General features: G+C 44.3%; 1 protein-coding gene across 2 annotated transcripts in view; it reads right to left on the bottom strand.

Annotated features, from left to right (window-relative positions):
• Window positions 1-18,122, bottom strand: part of ARFGEF2 (ADP ribosylation factor guanine nucleotide exchange factor 2) — a 112,908-nt gene that overhangs the window by 71,358 nt on the left and 23,428 nt on the right. For both annotated transcript variants that reach the window (XM_024238889.2, XM_024238890.3), the window contains exons 4-7: window positions 13,368-13,514; window positions 11,967-12,146; window positions 11,086-11,320; window positions 873-941 (exon numbers count right to left, since the gene is read on the bottom strand). In XM_024238889.2, the coding sequence (XP_024094657.2) occupies window positions 873-941; window positions 11,086-11,320; window positions 11,967-12,146; window positions 13,368-13,514 (631 nt within the window). The remainder of the gene's footprint in view (window positions 1-872; window positions 942-11,085; window positions 11,321-11,966; window positions 12,147-13,367; window positions 13,515-18,122) is intronic.

The raw sequence follows: 18,122 nt of genomic DNA, 5'->3' as shown, positions 1-18,122 counted from the left end.
AAGTGTTCAACATACACCCACTGACCTGAGATTTTGGGCAGAAACAAAGAAAAAAGATCATCTAACAGTCATTCTGAGCCATACAAGTTTAATTCCACTGAAACCACACCATGAGGCACTTATGAATGAAGCCTAACAAAATAAAGCTTCCCTGTACACCTGATACCTGCTGACATGTGGACTGTCCCCTTGACACATCAATGGCTGGCCATGAAAACTCAGCTCCAATCGACACGGATCTCAGGGCTCCAAAACACTCCTAGAAAAACCTGGCCATCCCCTAATCTACAAGGCTTATGGAATGGCCCTCGGCATCTCTATGTGGAGCATCTAAGCCTAACACAGTCAGACTATGTGTCTTTTTTTTGAGATGGAGTCTCACTCTGTCACCCAGGCTGAAGTGCAGTGGTATGTTCTCAGCTCACTGCAACCTCCACCATCCAGGTTCAAGCAATTCTCCCACCTCAGCCTCCCGAATAGCTGGGACTACAGGCACGCGCCACCATGCCCGGCTACTTTTTGTATTTTTAGTAGACGGGTTTCACCATATTGGCCAGGCTGGTCTCGAACTCCTGACCTCGTGATCCACCCACCTTGGCCTCCCAAAGTGCTGGGATTACAGGCGTGAGCCACCGCGCCTGGCCCAGACTATGTTTTTTAAACCCAACCCAAATGAGACTAAAATCAGTCAGTAAAAACAAGTCATTTTTGAATCCCATATAAAAGATGGGCAGACGTGGGAAGATTCAGTTTCCATGAGCTCCACGAGTTCTTAGGGCAGGGAAGAGGAAACTACACCACTAAAATATTTTGCTGAGGACTTCTTGGAGGAATGAGGGAAGAGGAAAGGCTGGGCTGTCCTTGGTTCTTACCTTTAATGGCAGATGTGACTACATCTTCCAAGATGTCCTTCACCACCTCCTGGGCTCCGTCATCAGTCCCTACACACACATCCAAACATACAAAACACACGTGGGCATTTTCAGGAAAAACAAAGGAAGAGAGGAAAAGGAGATTACGGGGAGTTACATTTCAGAAGGCAAAGGGTGCAAATAAGTTCTCCCCAAGGCCAAATCTGATTGTGCCAATGGAGGACAATTTCCTTGAAATCTGGAAACTTAGGCAGCATCTGTTCTGCTTTTGAGGTTCCCTTTGTAGAACACTAAAACCCCACTGGCTTATACTACTCTCTTCCTTCCTAAGTCCCAGTGGCTCGGCCCAGGGCCCTCCCCACTACCCCCAACTTGGAGGCAGGAGCTTGATTTTATCCAGCTAGGGTTCCTGGCAGAACACATGGAGCTTTCTCTTGTGCCTTAGCCTCGGGGACCAACGAGCCTTGGTAAATGACATGCCTTCTGCTGCTTCGCCTTCCCACACTGTAAACCCAGAATCTGGCATGAGATTTCCAATGTGATAGTTAAGGATTTACTAAACTTTTATGAAATTATTCTGTAAAATGTTAACTGTTTAAGTAGAAGAGGTTCAGTATCTGTTACTCCCCCCACCTAGAAAACTAGTTCTGGGAAAGAGCTTATATAAAGTAAACAGTTCTTGACCAGATGTTTAGAAGTAAACATTACTTTTTTTTTTTTTTTTTTTTTTTTTTTTTTTTTTTAAAGACAGAGTTTTGCTCTCTTGCCCAGGCTGGAGTGCAATGGCACCATCTCAGCTTACTGCAACCTCCGCCTCCTTGGTTCAAGCAATCCTCCCGCCTCCTCACCACGCCCGGCTAATTTTTGTAGTTTTAGTAGAGATGAGGTTTCTCTATGTTGCCTAGGCTGGTCTTGAACTCCTGAGTTCAAGTGATCCACCCACCTTGGCATCGCAAAGTGCTGGGATTACAAGCGTGAGCCATTGTACCTGGCCTAACATTACTCATTTATAAAACAACACGTTGACCAAAAAACCCATCACCTTAAAAAAGCAAAACCAAAATAATCCTTTGACTGTGTATTAATGAGAATTTTCAACCCAGCCACCATTTTTATGAGTTCTATGCTTGATCTATAAGGTCCTGGAGGGCAGTGCTAAGTATTTTCATTTCCACTGGGCACTTAACACCCTGGAACTATCTATGTGGCAAAGTAAATTCGTGTGGGAAATACTGATGTTATAAGCTTTTCCTAGAAGGCAAAGGGAACTTGAAATTAGAAAACCCCAGAAACAGTCACAATAGCTAAACTCACTTCTTCATCTAAAAAGGATGATTTAGACTAGATCACTGTTACTCAAACTTTAGTCATTCTCAAACCACCTTCATAACTTTTGCCACATTCACGCACCACTATAATATTATATGTTATTATGTATTTGAAATATACTGTTATGCACCACATAACAACGTTTGGTCAATAAGGAACCACATACACAATAGTGGTCCAGGAAGATTACAAATGGAGCTGAAAAATTCCTATCGCCTAGTGACATCATAGCCGTCATTATGTCACAGCACAACTTATTACTTATATTTGTGGTGATGCTGGTGTGAACAAACCTACTGTGCTACCAGTCATATAAAAGAATAGCACATGCAATTCTGTATAGTACATAATAATTGGTAATAAACCACTATGTTATTAGTTTATTATTTATTTATTTTTTATTTATTATTTGAGATGGAGTTTCACTCTTGTTGCCCAGGCTGGCGTGCAATGGAGCAATCCCAGCTCACTACAGCCTCCGCCTCCCAGGTTCAAGCAATTCTCCTGCCTCAACCTCCTGAGTAGCTGGGATTACAGGCGTGAGCCACCGTGCCCGGCTAGTTTATGTATTTATTATAATATACTTCTTCTTTTTTTTGATAGAGTCTCACTCTGTTGCCCAGGTTGGAGTGCAGTGACACGATCTTGGCTCACTGCAACCTCCGCCTCCCAGGTTCAAGCGATTCTCCTGCCTCAGCCTCCTGAGTAACTGGGATTATAGGCATCTGCCACCACACCCAGCTAATTTTTGTATTTTTAGTAGAAACAGGCTTTTGCCATGTTGGCCAGGCTGGCCTCGAACTCCTGACCTCAAGTGATCTGCCTGCCTCAGCCTCCCAAGGTGTTGGGATTACAGGTGTGAGCCACCGTGCTCAGCCTATACCATACTCTTTATTGTCATTGCCTTCTAATTATTTAAAAAAGAAAAAGTTAACTGTAAAAAAGTCTCAGGCAGGTTCAGGAGGCATTCCGGAAGAAAGTATTGTTACTATAGGAGATACCAACTCCATGTGTGTTATTGCCCCGAAGACCTTCCAGGTGACAAGATGTGGAGGTGGAAGAAAGTGATATGAATGATCCTGACCCTGTGTAGGCCTAGGCTAATCTGTGCGTTTTGTGGCTTAGTTTTTAACAAAAATATTTTTAAAGTTTTAAAAACCTAAAAATTTAAGAAATAGAAAAAAAATGTATAGAATAAGAATATAAAGAAAAAATATTTTTGTGCATCTGTACCATGTGTTTGTTTTAAACTAGGTGCTATTACAAGAGCCAAACAGTTAAAAAAAAATTGTTTATAAAGTAAAAATGTTACAGTAAGCTAAAATTAATTTATTATTGAATAAAGAAAATTATTATTATTATTATTATATTTTGAGACGGAGTCTCGCTCTGTCGCCAGGCTCGAGTGCAGTGGCACAATCTTGGCTCACTGCAACCTCCGTCTCCTGGGTTCAAGCGATTCTCCTGCCTCAGCCTCCTGAGTGGCTGGGACTACAGGTGTGCGCCACCATGCCCAGCTAATTTTTGTATTTTTAGTAGAGATGGGGTTTCATTATGTTGGCCAGGATGGTCTCGATCTCTTGACCTCGTGATCCGCCTGCCTCGGCCTCCCAAAATGCTGGGATTACAGGCATGAGCCACCGCGCCCGGCCAGAAAATTAATTTTATAGGCTGGGCACAGTCGCTCATGCCTGTAATCCCAGCACTTTGGGAGGCCAAGGCAGGTGGATCACCTGAGGTCAGGAGTTCGAGACCAGCCTGGTCAACAAGAGAAACCCAGTCTATACCAAAAATACAAAAATCAGCCAGGTGTGGTAGCGGGCACCTGTAATCCCAGCTACTCGGGAGGCTGAGGCAGGAGAATCACTTGAACCTGGGAGGTGGAGGTTGCAGTGAGCGGAGAACGTGCCACTGCACTCCAGCATAGGCGACAGGAGCAAAACTCCGTCTCAAAAAAAAAAGAAAATTATTTTTATAAATTTAGGGTAGCCTAAGTGTACAGTGTTTATAAGGCCTGCAGTGGCATATGGTCATGTCCCAGGCCTTCACATTCACTCACTGTTCACTCACCGACTCACTAGAGTAACTTTCAGTCCTGCAAGCTCCATCCATGGTAAGTGCCCTATACAGGTATATCAGTTTTTATCTTTTGTACTGCATTGTGACTGTACTTTTTCAAATACTTACCATTGTGTTACCAATGCGTACAGTATTCAATACAGTAACATGGTATACAGGTTTATAGCCTAGGAGCAATAGGCTATACCATATGGCCCATACCAACAAGCTACACATATGGTATGTAGTAGGCTATACCATCTAGGTTTGTGTAAGTATACCCATGATATTCTTTCGCACAACAGTGAAACTGCCTATGACTCATTTCTCAGAACGTATCCCTGTTGTTAAGCAATGAATGACTGCAAGTATTTACTAGTGCTCTTTAACTCACCTTAAGCAATAAAATTCACAAAATAACAGTTTTCATACGTTAGTTATATTTTCTGAATGCATATTAAAATAAATAACCATTAAAATATAAAACGTTCTGGTGGGGCATGGTGGCTCATGCCTGCCTGTAATCCCAGGACTTTGGGAGGCTGAGGTGGGGAGGATCACTTGAACTCAGGAGTTTGAGACTAGCTTGGACAACACAGCAAAACCCCATCTCTACAAAAAGTATAAAAATTAGCAGGGCGCACCTGTAGTCCCAGCTCCTCGGGAGGCTGAGTCAGGAAGATCACTTGAGCCTGAGAGGCAGAGGTTGCAGTGATTTGAGATTGCACCACTGCACTCCAGCCTGGGTGACAGAGTGAGACCCTGTCTCAAAATGGAAGGAAGGAGGGAAGGAGGGAAAGAGGGAGGGAGGGAAGGAAGGAGGGAGGGAAGGAGGGAAGGAAGGAGGGAGGGAGGGAGGGAAGGAGGGAGGGAAAGAGGGAGGGAGGAAAGGAAGGAAGGAAGGAGGGAGGGAGGAAAGGAAGGAGGGAGGGAGTGAGGGAGGGAAGGAAGGAGGGAAGGAGAAAGGGAGGAAGGAGGGAAGGAAGGAAAGAGGGAGGGAGGGAAGAAAGAAGGGAAGGAGGGAAGGAGGGAGGGAGGGAGGGAAGGAGAGAAGGAAGGAGGAAAAGAAGAAGGGAAGGAAGGAGGGAGGGAGGGAAGGAGGGAAGAAAGGAGGGAGGGAGGGAAGGAGGGAAGAAAGGAGGGAGGGAGGGAAGGAGGGAGGGAGGGAAGGAGGGAGGGAAGGAAGGAGGGAGAGTGGGAGGGAGGGAAGGAGGGAGAGAGGGAGGGAAGGAAGGGTTCACTTATCATGACATCTCACTTCTTGTAATTTGGTAAACATATGACTAGGTATTTCCAAGTTCCTTTCCAGTCCCAACCTTCTCTGATGCTATGATATTAATAAAATTATGGTGACAGTTTCTAATCTGTATCATACACTCCAAAGTACACAGCACCTCATTTACATTCAACACCCAAGAAATATCAATTCATTTTATCAGAGAAGCTACAGCCTCAGTGAGTTAGACCAGAGGCTATAGAGTGGTGACTGGCAAGTACCTCTACCTGTACATATGTATTGCTTAGCCTGTGTGCTGCTTTTTAAAACTTTTGAATTAGCTGCCAACATTTAAAAACCAGGAGACTACTCACAAAAACCAGAATGGGCTTCTATTTAAAAAACCCAACTATGTGGCAACACTGGGCCACAACTGGCTGGAACCAGGTGAAGCTGCCCTCTTCAGCCAGGGCATGAACTCAGCTGATACCCTGTTGCCTCAGTCCTCTCCACTCCCAATCGACTCCCTTCCCTTGGGGTCAAATGTGAGGCACCATCACACTTGGACCACTGTTGTTACTACACGGTAAGCAGGAAAGTAACATGTCTGTCAAGAGCAGAGAAAATGGGAGGCTGACTGGGCAGGGTGTTTTAAGAACATCAGAGAAGGCTGGGCACAGTGGCTCACGCCTGTAATCCCAGCACTTTGGGAGGCCGAGGTGGGCGGATCATAAGGTCAGGCGATTGAGACCATCCTGGCTAGCACGGTGAAACCCCGTCTCTATTAAAAATACAAAAAAAAAAATTAGCCAGGCGTAGTGGCGGGCGCCTGTAGTCCCAGCTACTCGGGAGGCTGAGGCAGGAGTATGGCGTGAACCCAGGAGGCGGAGCTTGCAGTGAGCCGAGACTGCGCCACTGCACTCCAGCCTGGGCGACAGAGCGAGACTCCGTCTCAAAAAAAAAAAAAAAAAAAAATCAGAGAAAAATGTTCCCTTGTAGAAGTGAATTCAGCATGATGAATAACAGTGAAGGCTCTGGAGCCTGCATGCCTGGTCCGGGTCCCCGCTCTGCCACTTCCCACTGTGGGGACTTAAGTTACTTAACCTCCCCAAGCCTCAGTTTCCTTACCAGTAAACAAAGCCCTGTGAGAATGATACACATAAAGCATTTAAAACAGTGCCTGAAAAAAGTAAGCTCTCAAATGCTACTTTTTATTAGGCCTGTGTGTTTATATGTAGGTGCTTGTGTGAAGACATTTATGATGTCCTCATGATAGAAGCCTGCTCATTTCTGTCACCTGCCTGGCCCTGCAGACTAAATCCATAATGAAAATTTCCAATGAATCACAATGCAAGTAGTTCCAGTTAGTTAAAACCTTCACTATCTTTCATTCCTAATGAGAAAAACAAAATTCCATGTCAGCAATGGATCTCCTCTTTCCCTCACTGCAGTTTTTCCATTTAAACAGCATCAAGAGCAACATTTTTTGGAGGGATAGAGTATATAACTCATATTCCTTAATAGGCAGGATCCATAATAGTACTTATGCAAAATCAAAACATTCTCAGGCCAGGAAGAGCTAAGGAGAGTCAGAAAGCCCGAACACCGGCAGAAGGTTCCTGAAGAGGGAGCTTCTAAGGAAAAATCCCAATTGAGGCCCCAAAGCAGGAAGACTCCACCCAGTAACCGTGGACTGCTTCCCTTGCTGACATGACAACCTTGGATAGGTCTCAGAAGAGGCTTTTCTGGATGCTGTGATAACCACTACTAAGTCTGTTGTATCTAAGTTTCAAGCACGCTGTGAAAGTGTTTGATAATTAAATCAAATCAAACCTTTGAGAGGTACAAAGAATCTACTTAAAAAACACTGATTCTGCTGTTTCCCTGGGATATCACCACCATTACTGATTACGCACCAGACCCTACCTGTTTCAGACTCTGTCCCAAAGCAAAATAAGAGGGCCACCTTGAATACGTTCACATAGGAGAAACCTTGCTGCCATTCCCTCCCTAGCCAGCTGGAGAACACTCTGTGGCAGGCACTGCCAGTTTCCTAACTCATATCCTTCCTAACAGATCCTGAATTTTGTTTTGGGAGGGAATGTGCCTACATTTCTCAGCCTTTCTTGCAGAAAGGGTGATCATGTGATGAAGTTATAGCCAATGAGGGGTAAGCATAAGTTATTAGGGGTGGCAACAAGCTCCAGAAGACTCCTCTTTAGAAAGGGGGCGACTCAGCTGGCAGAGTTCTTTAGTCCTATCTCTTCCTCTTTCTTCCTACCTGGAACAAAACGACAGGATCCTGAGCCATAAGATGACCCTAAGGATAGAAGTCACATGCTAAGAATAATGGGGAAAAAATGGGAGGAGTCTGAGATAAGGCCTCCCCACATCCCTGTTCTCTGTCCAGTTAAATAGGGAGCATGGGGGATGGTGGGGCGGTAAGATTCATTCAATCAACAAACTGAGTGTCTATGTGTCCAGCACAGTTCCAGGCATTTGGAACATATCGCTGTCTAAAACAAAGATCCTGGCTGGGCGTGGTGGCTCACGCCTGTAATCCCATCACTTTGGGAGGCCAAGACGGGTGGATCACCTGAGGTCAGGAGTTCGAGACCAGCCTGGCCAACATGGTGAAACTCTGTTTCTACTAAAAAAATACAAAATTAGCCAGACGTGGTGGTGTGAGCCTGTGGTCCCAGCTACTCGGGAGGCTGAGGCAGGGGAATCGCTTGAACCTGGGAGGCAGAGGTTGCAGTGAGCCAAGATTTCACCACTGTACTACAGCCTGGGCAAGAGAGAGAGACTCATTCTCAAAAAAAAAAAAAAAAAAGATGCAAAAGGTGAGCTAAGAAATCCACGAACACATAGGTAATTCTACACAGTATCTGTAAAAATGTACACACACTGATGTCTGATGCTGGGAGTTAAAAGTCAGAATCCTAAAAACAAACTTCAACTCCTGGCCTCAAGTGGTCCGCCTGCCTTGGCCTCCCAAAGTGCTGGGATTGGAGGCGTGAGCCATCACAGATGTTCAGGTCTATTGGTGAATTCTCTTCATCTACACAAATAACGTGGGAGGCAAATCATCCCAGGAAGGCTGTGGGGAGATTCCCAGTTAATTAAATTGGAAAACATTATGTTGAATGCCAAGTCAGCAGTACAGTCAGTGTCCAGTTAGGGTTGGCCATGTGATAGTGATTACTACAGGACAGTCTGTGGGAGAGCCCCATGGTTGTGTCCAACATCCACGCACTTTAGTAATATGTAAAAATAATAGCCACAGAGGCACTAGAGTCCAGGCCTTTCACTGGGCCTTGATGCCTGGACTCCACCCCTAGGTACGTGTCTCCCTTGTTCAACTCCCTCTTCTGAAGGACCTGTTCTTTCTTTAGAGCCTAGTCCTGAGAATTAGAAGTCATTTGCTCCTTTAAGATTGATTGACTGATTTAGAGATGGGGTGTTTATTTATTTAGAGACAGGGTCTTGTTTTGCTGCCCAGGCTGGAGCACAGAAGGCTATTCACAGACACACTGCAGCCTCAAACTCCTGGCCTCAAGTGATCCTCTTGCCTCAACTTCCCAAGTAACTGGGAATACAAGTGTGTGCCACGGCACCCAGCCCACTTGCTCTTTTTAAAGGTAGCAGCACACCTCCATTCTGACCCACTATTTGCAGGTCTGGGGTTTGCTTCTCCCAGGCAATCTGATTCCCATGTTTCTGGGAAAGCCTCATAGGATGCACCAAGTATTGGCCACAAAATCCACAGCAACATGCTAACTGCAAATTATTTTCTCTTAGCTAGGGCAGAACTTCAAGTTACTGTGTTTCTACAAAACTATATTCTAGCAATAACGTTTTTTCCCCATTCATTCACAAAATGTATTTGCTCAATGTCTGCTGCGTGTGCCAGGCACCATTCTAGGTGTTAGGAATATGGTGGTGAGCAGGGCAGCCTAGGCTTCAGTCCAGGAACAAGTGAACAGAACCCTTCAGTAATTTCCGGTATTGTAAGTACTATGGAAAAACATAAAAGATAATGGGACAGATATGATGAGGAGCTACAAAGTTGATCAGGGAAGCCTCTCTCAGTCTGAACTGAGAAACCTGAAGATACAGGGGGTTCAGAGGCAGGGAAGGGACAGTAAGTGCAAAGGCACTGAGGGAGAAACAAGCACAGCCTTTCAATAACCAGAAAGGGCACCTGTGCATTGTGTAGCAAAAAAAGAGAAAGAGCAGTATAAGCTATGAGGACAGGGCATGGATTTCAGTCAGAATGGCACAGGATAGGGAATTACCAAAGGGGTTTGAGCAAGGGTCATGTTCTAATTCACGCTTTTAAGAGATCACTTTGGCTGCTGTACAGAAAATGGGTTAAAGTGGAAGCACTTTTATGCAGCTCAGAGAGACTTGGTTTTATATCTGCACAGCTATGCTTATTACAGTGTATTTAAATATTAATATTTATTGACTGATCACAGCCAGTAAAAACCTGGTCCTTTCCCTAGACAGTTACAAAGGCAAAGATGATAACAGATACAAAGGGTGGGCCGGGGGATTCTGAGCACCTTCCTTAGGACTCTTGACAGCAGGAGTAAGTAGAAGGCAACTCCGTGCTCACCCTGAGACAAACACCATTCTTGGTGGCACTTTTTCTTTTGTGCTTTCCTTGAGTAAACGAATACCGAACAACATTCCAGCAACAACACTCGGTCTGTTCTCATGTACATCAAGCAGTCTGGTAAATTATAAAGGAATAAAACCTGCTCAAATATGTGCACTCCAGTAGGGAACATACTACCAACAGAAATCATTATCAGTAATGTGGCTGAAGAAGAAATGAGATCAGTTATGAAGACAGGTCAGATATTTTGTATAGAACAACCTGCTTGAGTGAAGAAGCATTTGACAGAATCACTTGGGAAAGGAAATTCCTGAAAAAATACCAATTTTGGATCTGGTTCCTACAAATTGCCCAGGGAGAGATATGAACAGTCAGAAGTATCATCTTATAACAACTCAATCCAATATTTCATTTCATTTACTTTAAGAATATAATCAGGTGTGGGTTAGTCTCTCACTTAAAAACCCAACAAAAACAAGTGATGTACACGATCACCAGAAGAAGAAAACAAAGCTATCTGTCCATCTGTCTATCCGTCCATCCACCTGCTACCTTCTGGCTCCTTCCACGGATATCTATGAGTGGCTACTGCTAGGCACTGGGCAAGGCATGGAGATCCAGTGTAGACATGAGAATCTAAGCCCTTGTCCTTCTGTGGACACTGAGTGACTAATCACCCAATCAATTAACTACTGAAAGATAAGTGTCCCAACCTGAACCTGTTGCACTGAGGCTGACATGAAGAAGTAGCAGCTAGATACATCCCAGTACTATTTAGAGAAAACAGCACAGCTGACAACGGGACACTTGACATCATGCCTCGCTGGTTGTGTTCCCTAAGAGAAAAGCAAAGGGAAAGCCCCAGAAAGAGATAAGCTGTTATCAGAGGTTTCCTTCGGATGTTATGATATACACTTCTTCTGCCCCTCACATAGGCTGATTCCCTCTCACACCTGGAAAAAGAGCCATACCGTATCAGCCCATACCTGACAGTGATGAGCCTCTTTCTCTGGGCGCATCTCCATTTTCTGTGCTTACTTTTCCAGAATCACTCCTGGCATGTTCACCGTTGGTTAAATCTGTTTTTTCAGGAGTTGTTGGTTTGCTTTGTGCCTGACTGTGCTTCAAACGAATGAACTTTGGGGATACTGCTGCAGCTTGGATCACAGGGGACTGGGGTTTTGACTGGATTGGTTTTTCCAGTTCTCTGGCCTCCTGCAACTAAAAGGCAACAAAAGGGGGATACAGCATTTTGGTAAGGAAGAAAAATTATGCCAGCCTATTACTTAAAAAATTTCCTGGGCTGGGCACGGTGGTTAACGCCTATAATTTCAGCACTTTGGAAGGCTGAGGCAGCAGGAATTCTTGAGCCCAGGAGTTTGAGACCAACCTGGGCAACATGGTGAAACTCTGTCTCTATAGAAAATAAAAAAATTAGCTGGGTGTGGTGGCACATGCCTGTAGTCCCAGCTACTTGGGAGGTTGAGGTGGGAAGATTGCTTGAGCTGGGAAGGTCAAGCCTGCAGTGAGCCATGATCATGTCACTGCGCTCCAGCTTAGGCGACAGAACAAGACCCTCTCTCCAAAAAAAAAAAGAAAGAAAGAAAGAAAAATTCCAGCCAAAAGGATAACATATTTAAAAGGAAATAAATTCGTTTGACAGTCTCCAAACAAATTCTGAACACAAATTTCAAAACCCATTAGTTTCTCTGATTTTTAAAGCAAGAACAAAAGCACACTACAGAGAATCCACAAAGAAGGGGTAACTTTAAAATGCTAGTGAATCTTCACAGGCACCAAGGTCACACATGATAGAGTTCAGAGAGCAACGATGTCTTGCCCCTAGCACATAAGTACTGTCACTCACCACTTGGTTTTCCATGCGGGTGAAAATGACGTTCAGCATCTGAGTAAGGGTAGCCTTGGCAGTGGTTTGATTGATGAGATTTTTGCTGGCCAAATAGATATTGTAACATGTTCTCACTGTCTGCAGGATAGTACCCTCATGAATTTCAATGTGTGGGGAAGTCACCGCGGTCAGAAGAGCCTAAAATAGAAATCCGCGACCTTCGCCATCAGGAACGCACGTCACCTTCCTGCCCTCCTATGGCCACACTTTTCTAGAGGGTCTGGTTTTGTTTTTCTTTTCTGTGTGCTTTTTTTAAATAAATTGTAAGATGGCTCTGCAAATTAAACTAGGTGGTTATTATGAAGAGCCAACTCCTATGGCTGTTAGTTGAAAAACAATGAACAGTTCTATGAAATCCAAATCACTCGAAACAATTAAATTGTGTTGAAGCAGGCTTTCTACTGGCTCACTTTTTAAAAAGCCAAACTTCCAGCCAGGCAGGGTGGCTCACTTGAGGTCAGGAGTTCAAGACCAGCCTGGCCAACATGGTAAAACCCCATCTCTATTAAAAATATAAAAATAATCCAGGAGTGGTGGCGCACACCTGTAGTCCCAGCTACTCGGGAGGATGAGGAACAAGAATTGCTTGAACCTGTGAGGTGGTTTGCAGCGAGCCGAGATTGCACCACTGCACTCCAGCCTAGGCGAAAGAGCAAGACTATATCTCAAAAAAAAAAAAAGCCAAACTTCTCAATTTTAATACTGATTGAAAAACCTACAATGAATAATACAGACAATTATCTCATGACATGTAACACTCCAACGTGATCTCACCCAGATTAATCAGAAAATATACGTTTCAATGGTGGTCAGTTTCCCAATTCCCTGGTGGGTTTTCAAGGGAGCTTTAAGAAAGGTTTATCTAGCATGGAGCCCTCCCCTCATAATGTTAATACTTTCAGGACTTAAGATTTGGATCATTGGCTACACCCGTCCTGATCCTGTTCTCAGACAAGCAGATGGTGCTATCCGTGCCAAACCATTCCTGGCAGCAGAAATCGAACAGGGAAGTAGGACAGCGGCAAGTCAGAGATAAGAATATCAATAAAGACCCACTGAGAAACCCAGACTGGGAATCCAGGGTTAACCAGAGGATTTCAAGACGATTTAATTCACAAGAAATTTACATTGTTATCAGCTGAACAGTTTACTTTGAAAACACACCTGGTTCCATTTTTCTTGTCTCAGTCCACGCTAATAAATTCTGACACCTAACAAAAGATCTAAGTGATGCTTAAATCTTTCTGTTCCACCTCAGCACCACCTGAGACAACTAACACGTGGTAAACTAGAAATCCAGATTCCCACAGGGACTTGCTTTCTAATTTAAAAACCAGACAGGCAAACAAATAGGCATACCTTAATTATTTGTAACTGAACCCCTTCATCAGTCTGAGGGCCCTGAAAACAATTGCAAATGGTTTCAACAATTCTGTCGATCAGCCGCTTCCCAGGGGCTCCACTGTCGGGGGCGTTGCCAGTGATGTGCCCATATGCGATGAGTTTCTAAAGAGAGAAAGAATAGAGATTATAAATTTCTGCTTGGCTAGGACTGAGGCCTCCCGTGGCAGCCCACAAGAGCAAAAGACAGGCACTTCCAGTTCCTACAGAGTCCTCTGCTCCTCAGGAGCCAGGCAGGCCTAACCACCCTGTGACTGCAACCTTCGTCCTGTCGCCTGACAGCAAAAGATGCCTGCAATGGTGATACAGTGTCCGATGAAAAATGCAAGGTATAGAGCACTCCCCAGTACACAACTATCTCTGCAAGCCTGAGGAATTAATAGCTACACATACTCAAGACAGAGGGAAGATTAGTGGTTGTCTAGAGTTAGGGGGGTGGCGTAGGGAGACACAGGGAGTGATCGTCAATGATAACATAAAAAATGGTCTAAAGTTAGGTTGTGGTAATGGTTGCACAACTCTGTCAATAAACTAAAAATCATGAAATTTTGTGTGTGTGTGTGTGTGTGTATACATACATATATACATATATACACATACATACATATATATACATATATATATATATACACATATATACATATATATATACATATATACACACACATATTTTTTTTTTTAGACAGGGTCTCACTCTGTTACCTAGGCTGGAATGAAGTGGTACGGTCATGGCTCACTGATGCCTCCACCTCCCAGGCTCAAGCAATCCTCCTACCTCAGCCTCTTGAGTAGCTGGGACCACAGGCACATGCCACCAAGCTAGTCTAATTTTTCTTTATTCTTTGTAGAGATGAGGTCTTGCTATGTTGCTCAGATTGGTCCCGAACTCTTGGGCTCAAGCGATCCTCCTGCCTGTAATCTCAGTGTTGGGATTACAGATGTGAGCTACCGCGCCTGGCTTGAATTACACTTTAAATGGATGAATTGTATGCATGTTAATTTTATCTCAAAAAGCTGTTAAAATTATATATATATATATATACACATATACATATATGAATGAATATGTATTTTCTTTCAATGGAAAGATACCTAAGAAACTAATAACATGATTGCTTGAGGGAGAAGAACTAAGCAGCTGTGAGCTGGGGTGGGACTAAGACACTCTGTAGTACATCTTTTCATTTTTTTCAATGTTGAATCCTGTCAGTGTATTTTCTATCCCAAAAATTAATGTAAAAATTTCATCTGCATAAAAATAGCTGCATTTCACACCTACATCAACAGTAGTGTGTGTCACCCACGAGCAGCTGCTTGGAACCTGCCGTCTCTGAGAGGTTACAGATTGGTCTGTGCCACCTCACCCACATGTCAGCATGGAGGACAGAGCTGGAAGGAACCTCAAAGGTCAGCAGCAGGATGATTTCTAAGCCTGGCTGAGAAACAAAATCACCTGAGGGAGCTCACTAAAAACACAGGTTCCTGGACTCCGACCCAGACCTACTGAAGCAGAACTTCCAGGTGGAGCCCAGGAATCAGTGTTTTTCTCCAAGCTATCCAGGTTATATTGATGGTTGATCAGATAAAAGAATCACTCATCTGGCACATATACATGTGAACTCTAAGGCATCTCACAAAGCCTCCAGTGACTTTGTGAAGACTCCTAAAACTGCTGTTCTGTTCTTTCCCCTTTTTAGCTTCTACTGGTCACATGCTTCTGTCCACACCAGGTGGACTCAGGTTCCTGAGGTTATCTACAGAGCAGCCACTACTGTGGGAGGAAGACTGGCCGCTCTGCAGAGGTCCGACACCATTTCTCAATGGCTTTTCCTCTTCCTTAGCTAGTGAAGTGTCACCACTCAATAAGCAGAAAGAAAAATGGATTGAGAGAGTAGCTGAGAGTAGAAATGCAATACTACTGGATGGAGTGACTGAAGGAGCAGAAGAGAGGCCTGCGCACACTCTGCTGCTCAAGTCCAAACCCCAAATCTCCAGGTGGGGGGTGTGGCCTGTGAAGGGCAAATCCAGATGCCCTTTGCCTTACCCCTCACATTGCTGCTGCAGGTGCAGGCTTCCTAGGAGGGCAGGGCTGTCTACCTGGAAAATGAGCTCTGGTTTTGACATTGCTTGTTCTTACATCTAACAGACTCAAGTCTGTTTTGTGCACTGGATTGCAAGTGGGGTGGTCTAGGAACTCCTCAAATGTGAATGCTAAAAAGTATGCTGCAATACTGATGCCACAAAGCAAGCTGGACATGGATTACTACTTTTGTACTTTAACTAAAGTATGAAAAGGACAGAAAGTATCCTCCCCTCTACAGACTCCTTAAGGGGCACATTACTCTTCAAATCAGAAAGGGTTTTAAGCATGACTTCCTCCCTCATCTGTGCAGTGAGACAAGGCCAGGAGAAAGGAGAGTTCCTGCATCCTGTGGATCTTTCTGGTTCTGCTTTCTTATCCTTCTTTGTGACAGACCCTGTTCTGGGCACTGGGGATACAATAGTAAGACAAACGTAATTATTTTTCTTATAGAGTCTATATTCTCCAGGGAGGCGCACCAAAGCTCAAAGTCCTAACTGGGACCTACAGGGCTGTGTGTGACTTGTAGATACTGCCCCCTATCTCCCACTATCCCCTAGGTAGATATCCCCACCTTGTTCCTTGCTAACGCAATGAGCAGTGGGAAGACGGACAGGGACGGAGGCCTCTAGGCAGCTGGCCCACTGACACATGAGTCAGGGCTTGCACAGGGACATTCTGCCATGGAGGGGAAGATGATGACAATATAATACACTATAACAGGCCTTTATAGGACTCACTGCATGAAGGAAAATGCTGCGCGGTTGGTTTCTTGGTACAGAATAGGACATACTTAGTAACAAACAGAGGTTGGAGTAAGTAAGCTATATTACAAGTTATCCCACCCACATGAATGAATATATTTGGTACAAATTAAGTCTTCCACCTCACTAGTCTCCTCTGAAGTCGGTTCTATTTACTTTGCCTCAGTGATAGGAATCCAAAGAGTCACCTCTGACCAGAGAAACTGACACATGTCTCCAAGGAGGCTTGCACAGAGATGTTCACTATAACCCTGTGTGTGAATGCCTCTGTACAGGGGAGCGAGAGATGGAATGGTGGCATGACACGTCATATGCCAGTCAAAAGAAATGCACTAGATCCACAAGGAGCAATATAGCTAGAGCCTAATAATGGTGTTGAATGTAAAAAGCTGCAGAGAAACTTGTACAAGTGATATCACTTATTGAAAAAAAAGAGAAGAAAGAAAATTATACACCTAAACAGGCAATTGGGTTTGGGGCTGGTGGCCCAAGGAACTTCATTTTATCTGTAAAGTTCTAAAAACTTTTTAACAGAGGATGTGGTCATGTACAACTTACATAATTAAAAATTGATTTTTCATTGTGCATTTAAAAAATCAAAAGTTTTCTGGAAATAAGAGCTAAAAGATGTTTGTGGTATAAACAGGGCAGCTTAGATTAATGGTTTCCTATAGCCTTCACTGGGATGTAAAAAGAAAATGTTAGAATTTTATTTATATTTTTCCAATTGTCCTTTCAACGTTGTATTTTTGTATGCTTTACAATATATGTACTTTATTTATTTATTTATTTTGAGATGGGGTCTCACTCTGTCACCCAGGCTGGAGTGCAGTGGCACGACCTCTGCTCATTGCAACTTCTGCCTCCCAGGCTCAAGTGACCTTCCCACCTCAGCCTCCTGAGTAGTTGGAACCACAGGTGCATGCCACTATGCCTGGCTAATTTTTTGTATTTTTAGTAGAGGCGCCCCATGTTGCCCAGGCTGGTCTTAAACTCCTGAGCTCAGGCAATCCACCTGCCTCAGCCTTCCAAAGTGCTGGGATTACAGGCATAAGCTACTGCGCCTGGCCATATATATACTTTAATAACAGGAACATGTGTAAATAAAGAGTTTTTTGTAGAAATGAGGTCTCCCTATGTTGAGCTCAAACTCCTGGGCTCAAGCAATCCTTCCACCTTGGCCTCCCAAAGCACTGGGATTACAGGCGTGAACCATCATGCCCAACCCATAACCTTATTTTAATTTTTGGAGGCAGAGTCTCACTCTGTCGCCCAGGCTGGAATGCAGTGACACAATCCTGGCTCACTGCAACCTCCATCTCCTGGGTTCAAGTGATTCTCCTGCCTCAGCCTCCCAAGTAGCTGGGATTATAGGCGCGTGCTACCACACCCAGCTAATTTTTTGTATTTTTAGCAGAGACGGGGTCTCACCATGTTGCCCAAGCTGGTCTTGAACTCCTGAGCTCAGGCAATCTGCCTGTCTCGGCCTCCCAAAGTGCTGGGATTACAGGCGTGAGCTACCGCACCCGGCCCTACCCTATAATTTTAAATTAAAGAAATATGAATATATTGGCAGGATATCCTCAAAAATGGTTTTGTTATTCACTTGATGCCAGGAGTTCGAGACCAGCCTGGGCAACAAAGTAAGACCCCGGTCTCTACAAAAAGTAAAAAAAATAACTAGCTGGGTGTGGCGGCACACATCTGTAGTCCCAGCTACTCGGGAGGCTGAGGTGGGAGGCTTACATGAGTCCAGGAGTTTGAGGCTGCAGTGAGCTATGATCAAGCCACTGCACTCTAGTCTGGGCGACAGAGTGAGACCCTGTCTCTAAAAAAAAGAAAAAAACTGGCTGGGCACAGTGGCTCACG

This window comes from Pongo abelii, chromosome 21 (genome assembly GCF_028885655.2).
Source record: "Pongo abelii isolate AG06213 chromosome 21, NHGRI_mPonAbe1-v2.0_pri, whole genome shotgun sequence".
Lineage (NCBI taxonomy): Eukaryota > Metazoa > Chordata > Mammalia > Primates > Hominidae > Pongo > Pongo abelii.
This window is presented reverse-complemented; position numbering and strand designations above follow the sequence as displayed.